This window comes from Mirounga angustirostris, unplaced genomic scaffold (genome assembly GCF_029215605.1).
Source record: "Mirounga angustirostris isolate CCGP_5_RB_7025 unplaced genomic scaffold, mMirAng1.0.hap1 SCAF_5, whole genome shotgun sequence".
NCBI lineage: Eukaryota > Metazoa > Chordata > Mammalia > Carnivora > Phocidae > Mirounga > Mirounga angustirostris.
This window is the reverse complement of record NW_026991713.1, coordinates 15,642,985-15,660,203: the sequence shown is the minus strand read 5'-3', so window position 1 is coordinate 15,660,203 and position 17,219 is coordinate 15,642,985. Positions and strand designations below refer to the sequence as shown.

The window sequence follows — 17,219 nt, the reverse complement described above, 5'->3', positions numbered from 1 at the left end:
AAGAAATAGAAAACCTACATAGGTATTCTTAAGGAAATTGTCTCCTGATGCTTCACTGAGCCAAGAAGGAAAGGGCTGGTGGGAGTTCAGGGGACTGAAGCAGATAATCCAGAAAACTTTAAATAATGCTTTTCCATCCTTTGCCTCTGATGATTTCACCACTTACACTTACAAGGAATAAGGAAACCTCCTCCCTTCTGGCTGAAATCAGTTTCTGTTTGTTAGATGCCTACATGCTGCCAGGCATTTTGCCTCAGTGATCTTATTGGGTCCTAGTACTGGGTAGACATGATCTCTATTTTATAAAAGCTGATAGCTTTCATATTTAGATATTTAGGCCTAAGCTCCAGACTCAGTTGAATTGACATCCAACTTAACGTGGCCAAATCAGAGCTCTGACTTTCCACCTGAATTTGTTTTCTCCATCTCACATTGCCATCACCACTCACCCAGTTGCTCAAGCCACGAATCTTGATGCTTCTTTTTCCCTCACCCTGCATATCCAGCCCCTTGGGAGGTCCCACCAGCTCCACCTCCTGCGTAACACTGTGTCTATTCATTTCACACTCAACTTCTAAGTCTCGGCTCTTGACCTTTCCACTCTTCTCCCTCCTTTTCCTTCTCACTCCAAGGAAAAAGTACCTTAGGATGTTAAATGGCCTGAAATGTGGAGGGTAGAAAGTGAGGTCAAAACTGACCAACACCCCCCTCTCCAAAGGCTGCTTAGGAAACTGAGGACTGATCAGTGCTCCCTGTGCAAGTTGAGCAGGCTTAAAACAGACAGATGCCTGCTAAAGACTGATTTTCCACAGATTTGTTTTAACCTACACAGCCGCTGATCTTTTCCAGAATTTCTGCTAGAAATTGACTGCTCACATAAAAAAAAAAAAAAAAAAAAAAAGGAGTAGGGCTGCATGCAAGGAGAGCTAAGAAAGACAGATGAATTCAGAAGCTACCAAATCGTAGGAATCAACTGGGCAGAGGTTCTTAGGTGGTGTTGGAAGGGCAGGAAGGGAGGTCCAGGGCCCGGCCTGAGGCTGATGCCTGGGACAAGCTGGGATCAGGGAACAATGGAGGGTCCTCTAGAAAGAAAACACCTTATCCAAGAGCCCCGGCCATCTCCAGGCCCAGGCCAAACCCAGCAGTCAGCCACCAGGTGTCCCAATGACAGAACAAGAGCCTTGACAGGTGAGCAGAACCACAATGGGGATCCTGGCTGGGCGACACTCAGAAGCTTAGGCAAGGTGTCACAAAGCTTAGGGGAGTCTGCAGATTTCTTGGGGCTGGTAGTGACAGTGTCTCCGTGATGTAAATCACCACCACCACCACTAACCTTTATTAAGCATCTACTGTGTGCCAAGCACTAAAATAGGTACTTTTTAGGAATCTTTACCAAAACCTATGCAGTAAGTGCTACTTTTACTGCCATTTCACAGGTGAGGAAGCTTACCTATCTCTAAGCTTAGAGATATTACACCCCTGGTTGGCAGTGGGGCCAGGGTTGGAAGTCTGGAAGACAGTCTTCACGCATCTGCATTTTCTGTTTTAATTTTCGATCTGGCTGAATGCTCTGCGATATTTTCATTATTGTGGAATAAATGGAACTGTGACCTAAGTGTCACAGTTTATAAACCTGAACTTCATTCACCACTTTGATCATGTTTTTGTTCAATTACCATGTGCCCCCTAGGAAGTCAGGGGACATGATTTCTCCCCATGCCTTATCTCCTAAGCCTCCCACTCAGTGCAGGCCATGGATGTCAGGGAAGTCTGTCCACAGGAGGCTGAGCTCAGGTCACCAGACTTGAGTCAGAGGTAGCCTGGTCAGAGGAAAGCAAGACCCTACTCCTAGAAGGGGCCTGAGGGACACTGCAAGTCGCCAGGGCAGGGGTAGAAAACTGGGAAGTGGGCAGCCATCCAAGGAGAGCTATGGGTGTCAGGAATGGGGTAGAAGGCCTGTTACCATGAGAAGAACAAACTAGTCATGAGACTGATCGGCCGAATGACTGAGACAGACATGGGCTCCATCTCATCCATTCCCTGACATGCTGTCTGGATTTGGACATGTAAGTTAATATCTCTACAGAATGGGAGCAAGGATTCTCAGCTGTAGTAATATTACAAGTATTCCATGAGAGAACCTATGTGAAGTACCTGGCATGTCATAGTCCCTCGATAAATAAAGCTAATGCCCACAGTAATAATACTACCTCCAAAGTATTAGACAAGGGGTACTAACATATCTTTTGCATTGGATCAGGGTTGATTTAGGGAACCAGGAATATGGGTGATGCTACATGTGAGGGTTCAAGAGTACCCATCTGTGGGGAAAAGAAGGACACATAGTCCAGGAACCAAGTCGAGCCTATGAGAATTCACAAAAATTCAGTCATTCGTTCCCTATCTTCAAGATGAGCCACTCCTCAGTGTTAGCTAAACTCTAGGTCTTTTTTTTTTTAATTCTAGTTATTTTTAATAGTATTATATACATCAGTTAACCATCTTTGCTGTTCCCCTTCACTTCCCTTATCTTGTCCTGCACCCCAGGCCCCCACCTGCTCTCTCCCTGACCTCTAGCTCACGCACTAGAAGCTGGAGGTATACAGGCCACCGAAGAGTTGTCTGCCTTAGATACGGGCTCTGCCGCGTGCTCCTCAGCCCCACAGCCAGGCCCCTGCTGTCGTATTGATAATGCACTCTCGAGTGCCGCCTATTTCTGTTCTGTGCTACCGGTTGGGGTGGGAATGCCCACGTGGCTTACCGCCCGCATACCACTATCTGGCATCCCGTAGTGGCAACAACCAGGGCTCTTTGGGGAATGGAGGAATTTGGATAGGAAGAGGTCCTTGCATTTTCTTCCGGGTTTGGTACACACATTTGAATCGGGAGACTTGTCTGAGACCTGTAATTTCCTCCCTTCGAGATACATGCCTTTTACCAGCACCTCATACATTGCTCCCTTCTTTTTGAGAACACCCAAGGGCCCCCAAAAGGCCCAAAGAATAGTGAGCGCTAGCACTCTGAGTTTGTTAAGAGCAATATCCCACCTTCCCTTCCTTAAACTTCTCCCGGACCATGGTGAGCATGAAGGGGTCACCGGGTTAATGTGCTAGTCCTCTCTCGCAGGGCACAGTCAACCCCAGGCTGCCAGACCAGGTGGTTCTGCAGCGGAAGGGTGTAGCGCACAGATGGGCAGGGGGAAGGTGGGGGCGGGGCCTCCTCTCCCACCGCAGGGGGAACGGACGACCCCACTGCAGGCTGGTGAAGTCCCCAGGCTTTGTTGGGAGGGCCCCGGGTAACCTCACGCTTCTCCTTTCTGTGGGTCAATACAGGTTCAAAGTTTCCTTCTGCACTTTTGGCAAGGAATGCCCCCCCACATGCTGCCTGTGCTGGGCTCCTCCACGGTGGTGAACATCGTCGGCGTGTGTGACTCCATCCTCTACAAAGCTATCTCGGGGGTGCTGATGCCCACCGTGCTGCAGGCGTTACCTGACAGGTGGGCATGCTTCTTCTCGTGACTCGTCCTTAGCACGGATCGTTCTTGCCTCTCTCTCACTGAACATAATCAGCTGCTGTCAGGGGTTCTCCCTTGTAAAGACCGTAGACATTGGGCTTTTAAAAATTCAATTTGATTTACAGTTTTCAATATAAATAAAAATTTGAACATTTCGAACCATTTGTATGGTTCAAAATTCAAAAGGTGTAATGCGGTATATAAAAGTCTCCCCCCACCAACTCCTGTTCCCCAGACACCCCAGACCTCTCCATAGAGCATCAGATAGAGTCATTTTCTTGGTACAGGGTGAGGGTGAGGGGGCACAACCAGATCTGCTGGGCACATATAACCAATGCATATATCATACTCTTGTTCTCTTTCTCACTGAAATGGTGATATACTCTATTATACTGTTCTGCACCTTGTTTTAAAAAAACAATCTTGGAGCTTATGCTGGGGCTTCTGTGCCCCTCCAGATCACTCCCTGCCGTGCCCCATGCTGCCCCTTGTCCTGGGGCTGGAGCCCTCACAAGGCTCCTTTTCCTGTGGCATCCAGCTGGGGTCAGCCAATGGGGAGATCAGAAGGAGAGAGGGAGAAGAGGGAGATTGGGAGATGGACTCTGTCTCCATCCCTGGGAGGTCACCTTAGGCTGGCTGTGGCCATCCACAGGCCTCTGGGGCCTTCCAGCATACCACCAGATCCAAATTCTTCCAGAGTACCTTGTGCTTAGGTTGGAAGCTCGTCCTTCGGACATGGGGTGGATGAGAGCCTCCTGCCTCTACCCCCCCCCATAGCAGTGGTCCCCCTCATGGGCTCCTACATGCCTGTCGACACCTTCATAACTTGTCCCTTGTAAATAAACTCTCCTATTTTGAGTGGCCTCTGTTTCCTGTTGGGACTGGTAGAGAACATTCCACATCAGTCTGTAAAGAGATTTTATTCCTTTTTATACCTGCATACTGTTTCCACTGGACTGAACGTAAACAGTTGTCTTCATGTTTCCAGTCTTGTTTTACTACAAATAATGCTGTGATGGATGATGTACATTCTTTTGGGGGGGGGGGGTGCATTAGCTTCCCAGGGCTGCAGCAACAACGTAGCACAAACTGGGTGGCCCAAAACAACAGAAATGAATTCTCTCATAGTTTGGGAGGCCAGGAGTCTGAAACAAGGTGTTGGCAGCCTTGGTTCCTTCCAGAGATGTCCTCTGTGCCTCTCTCCTAGCCTCTAGTGGTGGCTGGAAGTCCTTGGTGTTCCTTGGCTTATAGATGCATCTCTCCAGTCTCTGCTTCGTCTTCATATTGACTCCCACTCTGTGTGTCTCTCTGTGTCTTATAAGGACACTTGTCATCGGATTTAAGGTCCATCCAGTTAATCTAAGATCTTATCTCAAGATCCTTAATTCAGGGGCTTCTGTGTGGCTCAGTCGTTAAGCTTCTGCCTTCGGCTCAGGTCATGATCCCAGGGTCCTGGGATCGAGCCCCGCATCGGGCTCCCTGCTCAGCGGGGAGCCTGCTTCTCCTTCTCACACTCCCCCTGCTTGTGTTCCCTCTCTCACTGTGTCTCTCTCTGTCAAATAAATAAATAAATAAATCTTAAAAAAAAAAATCCTTAATTCAATCACAACTGCAAATAAGGTCACCTTCACAGGTGCCAGGTGTACATACTGGGGGGGGGGCAGGGGGACACCACTTATCCCACTACATGAACTGTATGTGCAGAATAAGTTCCTACAGGGCTGAATTTTTGGTTCAAAGGGTATGTGACTTAAACTTTTCTCAGTGAAGTTTTGATGTGCATTTCTTTTATTATGAAATTGAGTATCTGTATCTTTAAGAGCAACTTCTGTTTTCTTTCCTGTGACCTCTCAGTTCTTATCCTTTGATTATTTTTCTTTTTGGTGGTTGATGTTTTTCTCATTGATTTATAGGAGCTCTTTATTATTTTTAAAGATTTTATTTATTTATTTGAGAGAGGGAGAGATAGAGAGAGAGAGCATGAGCAGGGAGGAGAGGGAGAAGCAGGCTCCCTGATGAGCAGGGAGCCCGATGCGGGGCTCGATCCCAGGACCCTGGGACTTAGGACCTGAGCCGAAGGCAGATGCTTAACTGACTGAACCACCCAGGTGCCCCCAGGAGCTCTTTATTTATTGGGTATAATAACCATTTATCTGTGTTAAGAGTTGCAAATAGTTTCTCATTTTGCTGTCATTCTTTTGTCTTTGCCACACAGAAATATATTTATGTAGTTGAAGTTATTAGTCCTTGCTTTTATGGCTTCTGGATTCAGTATCATAGTTTTAAACGTCCTCCCCATTCCAATGATTAAGTAATTTTCCCATGGTTTATCACACTAACTTTATGGCTTAATTTTGTACTTTTGAATCTTTGTTCAATCTGGAACTCATCCTGGTGTAAGATGTGAAGTGTGGCTTTGTTTTCTCCTCAGCAGCTATCCTGTTCTCCCAGCACCATATGCTAATTATTCCATCCTTTCTTCACAGAGTTGAGATGCCACTTTTTTTGTATAGTAAATTTTATATGTATTTGGAGCTGTTTCTGGACTTCCTATCCTATGCCATTAATATTTCTATACATTCATGTTCCAGGGTCATTCTGTTTTGTTTTGTGCTTTTAAACATATTTAGTAGGACTAGCTCCTCATACTTACTTTCCTTTTTTAATAATTTCCCTATTATTATCACTTATTTTTCCATATGAACTACCTTATCATCAGTTTGTCTATTTCTATGTATATATACATATATAACATTTGCACATGTATTCTTATTGGGATTACATTACATTTAGAGATCAATTTAGGGAAAATTATATATATATGATATTGAGAATTCCTAACAAAGAACATGGTTTGCCTTGACATTTATTCTGATCTTTAATTTTGTGAGTGCAGGAATTGTAAATGGTTTTTTTTCCATATAAATCTTACACATTTAAAAAAAGTTATTCTATATATTTATCTATTTGTTGCTATTGTGAATGCAGTCTTTTCCTCCATAATTCTTGACAGATGATGGTTTGTGTATATGAAACCTACTGATATCCATGTGTTCTATTTGGAGCTGGCTATGCCAAGCTTATCTTGTTGTTGTATTTCTTTTTTCAGATTCTCTTAGATTTTCAATGTGTAGAATATTACGATCTACAAATGCAGATAATTTTACTGTTGTTTTCTAATTTTTACACCTCTCATTTATTTCTCTTATCTGATTACATTGCCTCAAGAACATGTTGAACTTCTTGACTTCGATGAAAATGCATCTAGTGCTCTATGACATTGTCCTGGCTTTTGGATTCAGACCGATATATTTTATCATGTTAAGGAATGTCTGTCTTTTCTTAATCATTAAATGTTTTATGAAGGATGGTTGTTGAATATTATCCAATGGTTTTCATCATCTATGGAAATTATTTTATTATCCATCTCCTAATACGGAACCATTCTCACATTCCTAGAATAAACCCACTTGCTCATAGTATATTTTTTTAATGTGCTACAGGATTTTATTTCCTAATGTTTTATTTAGAGTTTCTGCATCAAAGTCATAAAGTGAGATTGGTCTCCAATTTTCTTTTTGTGTTTAATCTTCATTAGTTGTTGGTATCAATGTTATTCTTGCTTCATAAAAGAAATCTGAAGCTTCTCCCCACCCCCATTTCCCCTAAGTTCTGATACACTTTAAATAGCATTGAAATTATTTGCTCTTGAAGACTATATGGAATTAATTCCCCTTTGAAGGCATCTGGGTGTGGTGTTTTGTGGGAGTAAATCTTTGAAATTTTTCTTTTTTTTTTTTTCTATAGTAATTGGTTCGTTTAGATTTTCTGTCTTCTCTGAGGTAAGTTTTGATAAGTTATATCTTCCTAGAAAATATCCACTTCTAGATCTTTAAATTTATTTGCTTAGGGTTGAGCAAAGTGGGTTTGTAGACTCATTGAGTTTCCTCTGTGTCTGATTATTTCTGCTTTAATACATTTTAGTTGGTGTAGTTGTGCTTTCTGCTACTTGTTTGTGATAATTTACCTGTTTTATTTTCTCAAGAAACATTCTCTTAGATATATTTATTGGTGCTATTACTCTTTCTTTTTTTTAATAAATTAAATTCTTTTATTTAACTCATTTATTTTACTTTCCTAAGTTTACTCTGTTCTTCATTTATTCAACAAATACTTTATTGAGCGTTCACTCTATAGTTTGTTGTTTTATGAGTGACCAAAAACAATTGACAAAAATTATTTCGTTCTTGTTTAATAATATAAATATTTCAGGCTTGGGTTTTTCTTTGAGCACTATTTGAGCTGCATCCTGTAGGTTTTGATATGTAATATTTTAACCTTGTTATTTTCTAGATATTTTGCAACTTTAGTCTGGAGTTCCTCTTTGTCCTAAAAATTTTAAAAGAGTACTTAAAAACTTCCAATTGTTAGGAACTATTATCTTCTGGTTATGTTATTCATTTTAGCTTTTTATTGCCTTGTGATTAGTGACTGTTTTCTGAACTATTTCTTCTTTTGAGATTTTACTTAGATTTTATTTATTGTCTAATATATGGTCAATTTTGTGACCCTTGGAAAGAAGAAGCACTCTTGTCTTTGAAGTACAGACTTTGGCAGATCTGTATTTGGGTCAATATTATTGTTATTTCATTCCTTTTTTTTTTAAGATTTTATTTATTTATTTGAGAGAGAACAAGCAGGAGGTAATGGCAGAGGGAGAGGGACAAGCAGTGATCTCTGATCACTAGTGAGTTGAACATCATTCCAAGTTTTCGGAATATTGAAGTCCCCTGTTCAGTAAAATACCTGTTAGAATTCCTTACCCATTTTTTTTCCCTACTGGTATGCTTGCCTTTTATTATCTCTGTGTGTGTGTAATTTCTTTTTTTTTTTAAGATTTTATTCATTTATTTGAGAGAGAGAGAAAGAGAGCACAAGCAGAGGGAGAAGGACAAGCAGACTCCCTGCTGAGCAGGGAGCCCGACACAGGACTAGAGCCCAGGTCCCTGAGATCATGACCTGAGCCGAAGGCAGACACTTAACCGGCTGAGTCACCCAGGCATCCCAGTTGTTATTTAGTTCCTCTGTTGTCTTAGTACTGTCCACTTAGACTGTTATGGACCAAGACAGATAAATAGGTTTAAGACTTATTACTAATATGTGCTAACCTATTTCATCTTGAATTTCCCTTAGTTTTTGTTTTTGAATGTTGATGCTATGTTATATGATGCTTGATATTTCTAGCTACTTTCATCTTCAGTGTAATACTTTCATTATGAATCGCAACATCTTCATTGTAAATTGTACTCTTAGCATTATTTCTTTTAGTACACTTAGCATTATAAAGTCTAATTCAAGCGTTTTTTTTGGCCCAGAATTTGGGTTGTCTGATATTAAGATCATGACCTCTGTGTTCTTTTTGTTTTCATCTGTTTGAATACATTTGCCCATCTTTTTATTTTTAACCTTTATAACTCACTTATATGTAGAACCATTTTAGAATTTGTTTTATAGTTCAATCTGATTTTTTCTCTTACTAGATAATAGACCAATTACATTTATTGACAGAACAGATACTTTTGTTCTTAGTTCTATCATTTCATTTTATATTATGTATATGCTTATAGATTTTTATTTAATTTTATTTTTAAAATTCAGGCTTATTGAAGTATACTTTGTATATATTAACATTCACCATTTTTAGTATATACAGTTGACCCTTGAACAACACAGGGATTAGGGTGCCGATCCCCTGTGCAGTTGAAAATTTGTGTATAACTTTCAACACCCCCAAAACTTAAGTACTAATAGACTACTGTTGACCAGAAGCCTTACCAATAACATAAACAGACAGTTAACACCTATTTTGGATGTTACGTGTATTATATACTATATTCTTACAACAGAGTAAGCCAGAGAAAGGAAAATGCTGTTAAGAAAATCATAAGAAAGAAAAAATAAATTTACAGTACAGTATTTATTGAAAAACAATTCCTGTATAAGTGTGCTCACAGAGTTCATATCCATGTTGTTCAAGTGTCAACTGTATAATTGAAATATAGTTTCATCACTTTAAAAATTTTCTCATGCCCCTCTTCCTCCCACTGCCAGCCCCTTATCATTCGAGGTTTGCATGGCATATCCTTTTCCACCCTGTTACTCTGTGTCTTCTTATTTATTTATTTATTTATTTTTTAAAGATTTTATTTATTTATTTGACAGAGAGAGACACAGTGAGAGAGGGAACACAAGCAGGGGGAGTGGGAGAGGGAGAAGCAGGCCTCCCGCGGAGCAGGGAGCCCAGTGCGGGGCTCGATCCCAGGACCCTGGGACCACGACCTGAGCCGAAGGCAGACGCTTAACGACTGAGCCACCCAGGCGCCCCTCTGTGTCTTCATATTTAAAGTAGATCTTATGTAACCCATATAGTGAGTTTTTACTTTTTTATCCAATCTGACAATTTCCATTTTTAGTTGCCATGTCTAGGCCTTTGCATTTAATGATATTAATGATACGGTTCATTAAAAATTTCCATCTAACCAGTTGTTTTCTTTTTTTTAAAGATTGTTTATTTTTAGAGAGCGTGACAGAGCATGAGCGCATGGCGGGAGGGGCAGAGGGAGAGAATTTTCAAGCAGACTCCCCACTGAGCCCAGAGCCCCGCGTGGGGCTCAATCACATGACCCTGAGATCATGACCTGAGCTGAAACCAAGAGTCGGGCGCTCAACAGACCAAGCCTCGCAGGCGCCCCCCCACTAGTTGTTTTCTATTAGTTCCTTCAGTTTTTATCCATTTTTCATCTCTTTGTGTCTAGTTTTAGATTAAATTTTTTTATTCTATTTTATCTCCATAACCAGACTGTTATTTATATCTCTTTAAAAAAATTCTTTAGTGGTTGCCTCTGGGTTTAAGATCTTTCTTACTTACAGCCCACCTTCAGATAATATCATGCTGCTTCTCACGTAGTACAGGGACCTCACAACAGTCTACCCCCATTTCATCCTCTCATTTTTTATGCGGTTGCTGTCACACATTTTGGTTTCGTATATGCTCTAAACTCACATACGTTGTTACTGTTTTTGCTTTAGATAATTATCCTTTAGAGCAATTAAAGATATGGAAAACAATCTTTAAATTTACCTTCAGTCTAATGATTTCTGATCCTCATTTCTTTATATAGATCCCAGTTTCTGTGATATATTATCATATCCCCCTGCCTGAAGAACTTTTCTAACATTGCAGGTCGGGTGCTAATGAATTATTTCAGCTTTGGTTGGTCCAAAAAAGTCTATTTCTCTTTCATTTCTGAAAGATACTTTCAGTGGGTATGGTGTTCTGGATTCACAAGTTTTGTGTTTTGTTTTCAGCACTTTAAAGATTTTAATCTGTTTTTTCTGGCTTGCGTGTTCGTACATCTTGCCTATTCGGTATACAATGTGCCTTTTTCTCCCCCTCCGGCTGCCTTCAAGATTTTCTCTATCTTTAGCTTTTAGCTGTTTAAATATGATGTGTCTCGTTGTTTTGTTTTGTCTTTTTTTTAATCCTGCTTGAGATTTTTTGAATGTCTTGGATCTGTGCTTTGATGTGTTTCATTATATTTGGAAAACTCCCTGCCATTATCTTCTGCTCTGTTTTCTCTCTCTCTTCTCCTTCTGTTATTTCAGTTACATGCATGTCATACCATTTGAAACAGTTCCACAACCGCCTCGGAGGCTCTGTTTAACTTTTTTCACTCATTTTGTGGTTTGGTTTAGGTCATTTTTATTGGCCTATCTGTAGGCGTACTGATTTTTTTCTACTATATGTCAACTTTACTAATGAAGCTGTTGATGGCATTCTTCATCTCTGTTGCCATGTTTTGTTTTTATTTTCATTTCTAACATTTCATTTTTATTATTTCTGTTTGCTGAAATTCCTCATCTGTTCATGCTTATTGTTTATCTTTTCCATGGGAGCCTTTGACATATTAATCATGGTTATTTTAAATTCCCTGTTTGATAGCCAGGTTCTCTTGATTGCTTTATCTCTTGAAAGTGGATCCTTTCTCTTTTTAAAACTTTTATTTTTGGAGTATAGTTGACCTACAATGTTATATTAGTTTCAGGCATATAGCATAGTGATTGGACAATTCTATACATTATCAGTGCTCACTGAAATAAGGGTAGTTACCATCGGTCACTATCCAACATTATTATAATATTGACTATATTCCCTATGCTGTACCTTTCATCCCTGTGACTTACTTGTTTTAAAACTGGAAGTTTGTACATCATAATTCCCTTCACCTATTTTGCCCATTCTCCCTATCCCCCTCCCCTCTGGCAACCACCAGTTTGTTCTCTGTGTTTATGAGTCTGTTTCTGGTTTTATGTTTGGTTGGTTGGTTTTTAGAATCCACGTATAGGTGAAATCATATGGTATTTGTCTTTTTTTTTTAATTTTTTATTGTTATGTTAATCATCATACATTACATCATTAGTTTTTGATGTAGTGTTCCATGATTCATTGTTTGTGCATAACACCCAGTGCTCCATGCAGAACGTGCCCTTTAATACCCATCACCAGGCTAACCCATCCTCCCACCCCCCTCCCCTCTAGAACCCTCAGTTTGTTTTTCAGAGCCCATCGTCTCTCATGGTTCGTCTCCCCCTCCAATTTCCCCCCCTTCATTCTTCCCCTCCTGCTATCCTCTTCTTCTTTTTCTTAACATATATTGCATTATTTGTTTCAGAGGTACAGATCTGTGATTCAACAGTCTTGCACAATTCACAGCACTCACCATAACACATACCCTCCCCAATGTCTATCACCCAGCCACCCCATCCCTCCCACCCCACCCCCCACTCCAGCAACCCTCAGTTTGTTTCCTGAGATTAAGAATTCCTCATATCAGTGAGGTCCATATGGTATTTGTCTTTTCTGTCTGACTTATTTCACTTAACATAATACTTTCTAGGTTCATGCATTTTGTTGCAAATGGCAACATCTCATTCTTTTTATGGTGAAGTAATATTCCGTTGTGTATATATACCACATCTTCTTTATCTAGTTATTGGTGGACACTGGGCTGCTTCCATATCTTGGCTGTTGTAAATATGCTGCAGTGGATATAGGAATGCATATATCTTTTCAAATAAGTGTTTTCATTTTGAGTAAACAACCAGAGTGGAATTACTGAATTGTATGGTATTTCTATTTGTAATTTTCCAAGGAACTTCCATACTGTTTTCCACAGTGATTGAATTAATTCACCTTTTCACCAACAGAGCAGGAAGGTTCCTTTTGCTCCATATCTTCACCAACACTTCTTATTTTTTGCTTTTTTGATACTAGCCATTGTGACTGGTGTGAGGTACTTTCTCATTGTGGTTTTGATTTGCGCTTCCCTGGTGATTAGTGATGTTGAGCATCTTTTCCTGTGTCTGTTTGCCATCTGTAGGTCTTCTTTGAAAAATGTCTATTCAGGTCCTCTGCTTATTTTTAATTGGATTGCCTGTTTTTTGGTGTTGAGTTGTATATGTTCTTCATATATTTTGGATATTAACCCCTTATTGGATACATCATTTGCAGATATCTCCTCCCATTCAGTAGATTGCCTTTTTGTTTTGTTGATTGTTTCCTTTGCTGTGCAAAAGCTTTTTATTTTGATGTAGTCCCTATAGTTTATTTTTGCTTTTGTTTCCCTTGCCTGAGGAGACATATCCATAAATGTGTTACTAAGGTCAACGTCCAAGAGATTACTACCTAGGTTTTCTCTTAGGAGTTTTATGGTTTCAGGTCTCATATTTAAGTCTTTAATCTGTTTTGAGGGGTTTTTTGTGTGTTTTTGTCTTGTTTTCCCAACACCATTTGTTTCAAAGGCTGTCTTTTGCCCATTGTATATTCTTGCCTCCTTTGCCATAGATAAATTGACCATATGAGCATGGGTTTATTTCAGACTGTCTATCCTGTGCCAGTGATCTATATGTCTATTTTGTCCCAGTACTTTACTGTTTTGATTACTTTAGCTTTGTAGTATATCTTAACATCTGGGATTGTGGTACCTTCCGCTTTGTTCTTTCTCAAGATTGCTTTGGCTATTTGGGATTTTTTGTGTTTCCATATCAATTTTAGAATTATTTGTTCTAGTTCTCTGAGAAATACTGTTGGTATTTTGATAGAGATTGCATTGAATCTATAGATTGCTTTGGGTAGTATGGACATTTTAACAATATTAGTTCTTCTAATCCATAAGCATGTATTTCTTTATATTTGTTCATGTTGTATTCTGTTTCTTTCATCAGTGTCTTACAGTTTTTAGAGTATAGGCTTTTCACCTCCTTGGTTAAAGTTTATTCCTAGGTATTTTATTCTTTTTGGTGCATGTGTAAATGGGATTGTTTTCTTAATTTCTTCTTCTGCTACTTCATTATTAGTGTATAGAAATGCAGTAGATTTCTGTATATTAATTTTGTGTCCTGTAACTTTATTGAACTCATTTATTAGTTCTAATAGTTTTACAGTGGACCCTGGGGTTTTCTATATATATCTGTCATCTGCAGTTTTACTTCTACTTTACCAGTTTGGATGCCTTTTAATTCTTTCTCTTGTCTGATTGCTATGGTTAGGACTTCTGGTACTCTGTTGACTAAAAGTTGGTGAGAGTGAACATCCTTGTCTTGTTCCTGTTTCATTTATTTCCACTCTGATCTTTATTCCTTCCTTCTACTAACTTGGGGCTTTGTTCTTTTTCTAATTCCTTTATGTATAATATTAGATTATTTGAAATATTTTTTGTTTCTTGAGGTAGCCCTGTATCACTATAGACTTCCCTCTTAGAACTGCTTTTGCTGTGTCCCAAAGATTTTGGACCATTGGGTTTTCAATTTCATTTGTCTCTATGTATTTTTTTAAATTTTTTATTTAAATTCAGTTTTGTTAACATATAGTGTATTATTAGTTTCAGGGGTAGAATTTAGTGATTCATCAGTTGTATATAACACCCAGTACTCATTCCATCAAGTGCCCTCCTTAATGCCCATCATTTCCTCTTTGATTTCTTCATTGACCCATTGGTTGTTTAGTAGCATTTTGTTTAAGTAGCATTGTGTTTGTGTTTTTTCTAGTTTTTTTTTTTTGTAATTGATTTCTAGTTTCATACCCTTATGATCAGAAAAGATGCTTAATAATATTTAAATATTAAATTTATTGAGACTTGTTTTGTGACCTAACATGTGATCTATCCTGCAGAATGTTCCATATGAACTTGAAAAGAATGTTTCTGGATGGAATGTTTTGAATATATCTGTTAAGTCCATCTGGTCTAATGTATCATTCAAAGCCACTGTTTCCTTACTGATTTTCTGCCTGGATAATCCACCCATTGATGTAAATGGGCTGTTAAGTTCCCCTACTATTAATGTGTTACTGTCAACTTCTCCTTTTACGTCTGTTAATATTTGCTTTACGTATTTAGGTGCTCCTGTGTTGGATGCTTGGATATTTATAATTGTTTTATCCTCTTACTGGATGGATTCCTTTATCATTATGTAATGCCCTTCTTTGTCTCTTGTTACAGTCTTTGTTTTAAAGTCCTTTTTTGTCTTATATAAGTATTGCTACCCATCATTTTTTTCTTTTTTCACTCTCATTTTGCATACCTTCACTTTCAGTCTGTATGTGTCTTAGGTCTGAAATAAGTTTCTTGTAGGCAGCATATAGATGGGTCTTGTTTTTTTATCCATTTAGTCATAGTGGTTCTTTTTCTTAATTTTCTGTGTATCCTATAATTTTTTATTGACTTCAAAACAGTGGTTAGAACAGTAGAGACTGCTTAAAAAAAAAAAAAAAAAAAAGAACAGTAGAGACTGAAGTAGATAGTCTTTATGCCTGGAAATAGACATGCCTCTTTTCTTCTAGGCTCTTAATGTGAGGAATTGAGTTGAGTTGAGTCCGTTGATTCAGGCATTGATTGGGTGTGGGTTTTGCTGTTGCTATGGGTACCCTCAGTGGACTACCAGATCCAAATTCTTCTGGGGTACCTGTGCTTATGTTGGAAGTTTGTTTGTTGAGGGAGTTATTTTCAATGTTGCTGCTACACCCTTAGGCCTTCCCCGTAAGTATACACACTTGTTAGCCGCTTTGGGGCTGAGGTGGGGGGGTGGGGGTTCCCTGCTGTCCTGGCTTAGTCCTAGCAAGCCCTGTGTTTTTGGCTCTCAGAGTTGGGCAATCTCAGTGATCCTGTCCCACCCCAGAGAGAAACTTCTAATAGTCTGAGCCCGTGATGGGTTTCTACCAAGGTTAGGGAGTTTTTTGTTTTTATTTCCCCCACCCGCAATTGGTCCCTTTCTTTGCCTACAGTCAACAGTGTTTCTGTCCTCCCACTAGCCACTTGAGGCTTTTGTTGCATAGGGAAGAGAGGGCTGGCTAGGGCTTCATGCTATTCCCACAGCAGTGGTTGCTCCCCTCCTGCAAACAGGCACCTCAGAGATACGCTTCCTCCATTCTCTGTTCTTGGGGACTCTTCATTAGAACCTGGTGAGGTCTGTGGAGAAGATCTTGTGAATAGACGTAAACTTCCTTTGCATCCGTCGTCGCTCCCAGAGTTCTATACTCTCATGTAAGTTCACACATTGCCTTTAGCAATTTGTTTTACAAATTGAGCTGAATTCTTTTTACTTAGATGTCCCACTTTCCTCCCTCAGATATAGATGAACCTGTTCCCAAGTCCTCCTCTCTTTGGAGGTACCTGTCTTTCTATGTATTCCAAGCTAGGCAATTGTGACCTCAGCTGTCTGATGGGTTAAAGAACAGTTAGGATTTTGCAGATTATCTGGCTTTCTCTTGTTATGGTGGGAGTGTTACTCTTTCTAATTTTCCACATTCTAGGTGGAACAGAAACACACCTAGAAAGGCAACAAAGATTACATCCTGGTGGGATTATGGTCAAATTTTAGTCTCATTTTTTTCTATATTTTTCTAGTGTTCTAATTAAGACGGGATTTTTTTATAACCCTGTGCAAATGCGTATATATCTGATTTTAAATTTTAAATAAATACACACACACACACACATATATATATATATGGACCCCTTTAGGCTTTGAGTTATTCTTTCTTGCACATTGTTCAGGGGAACTAGATAGTGGCCAAATGTGTACCTTTGTTTTGTAGTGACCTCCTGGGGGTCAGCGGAAGTATACACACCTTTATATGAGAGCTTCACCTACCTCTAGTATTGCTTACTAGGTGTTACACACAGGCAAGGCATCTGTAGTTTGTTATGAAGCAGTTTGTGGGGTGCTAGTGAAATGCTGACCCCTGCCTCCTCCTCTATAATTGGCTTGTTTTTATAGACATAAAAATTGAAGCTTAAGAGCTGAAATAACTTTAGTCCACCTTTACCCGCAAATAAATGAAACAGTCACGACTCCACTGTTGATTCTTCATTAAACAGTGTTTATTGATTACCACAACATACGGGGCACTATGCTGAGTCCTGGAGCAATGCATTAAAGAAGATACACGTGCTCCCTGCTCTCACTAAGATCACTGTCTGCCCGAGGAGACCATTTTTAAAAATTATATTGTTAACTAATTGCCAAAGTGATCCTTGACTTAGAAATCCAGCACCTTTCTCATGAAATCAGGGAGAAAAAGTTATTCAAAAGACCAGACCTCATCAGACAGCTGACTTTTCACAATTTTATGTGCTTATTCCTCCCT

General features: G+C 39.5%; 1 protein-coding gene across 1 annotated transcript in view; it reads left to right on the top strand.

Annotated features, from left to right (window-relative positions):
* Window positions 1–17,219, top strand: part of RFX4 (regulatory factor X4) — a gene marked incomplete at its 5' end in the record, with an annotated part of 92,817 nt that overhangs the window by 26,985 nt on the left and 48,613 nt on the right. The window contains one exon of the mRNA XM_064590237.1: window positions 3,333–3,496. Coding sequence (XP_064446307.1) covers window positions 3,333–3,496 — 164 coding nt within the window. The remainder of the gene's footprint in view (window positions 1–3,332; window positions 3,497–17,219) is intronic.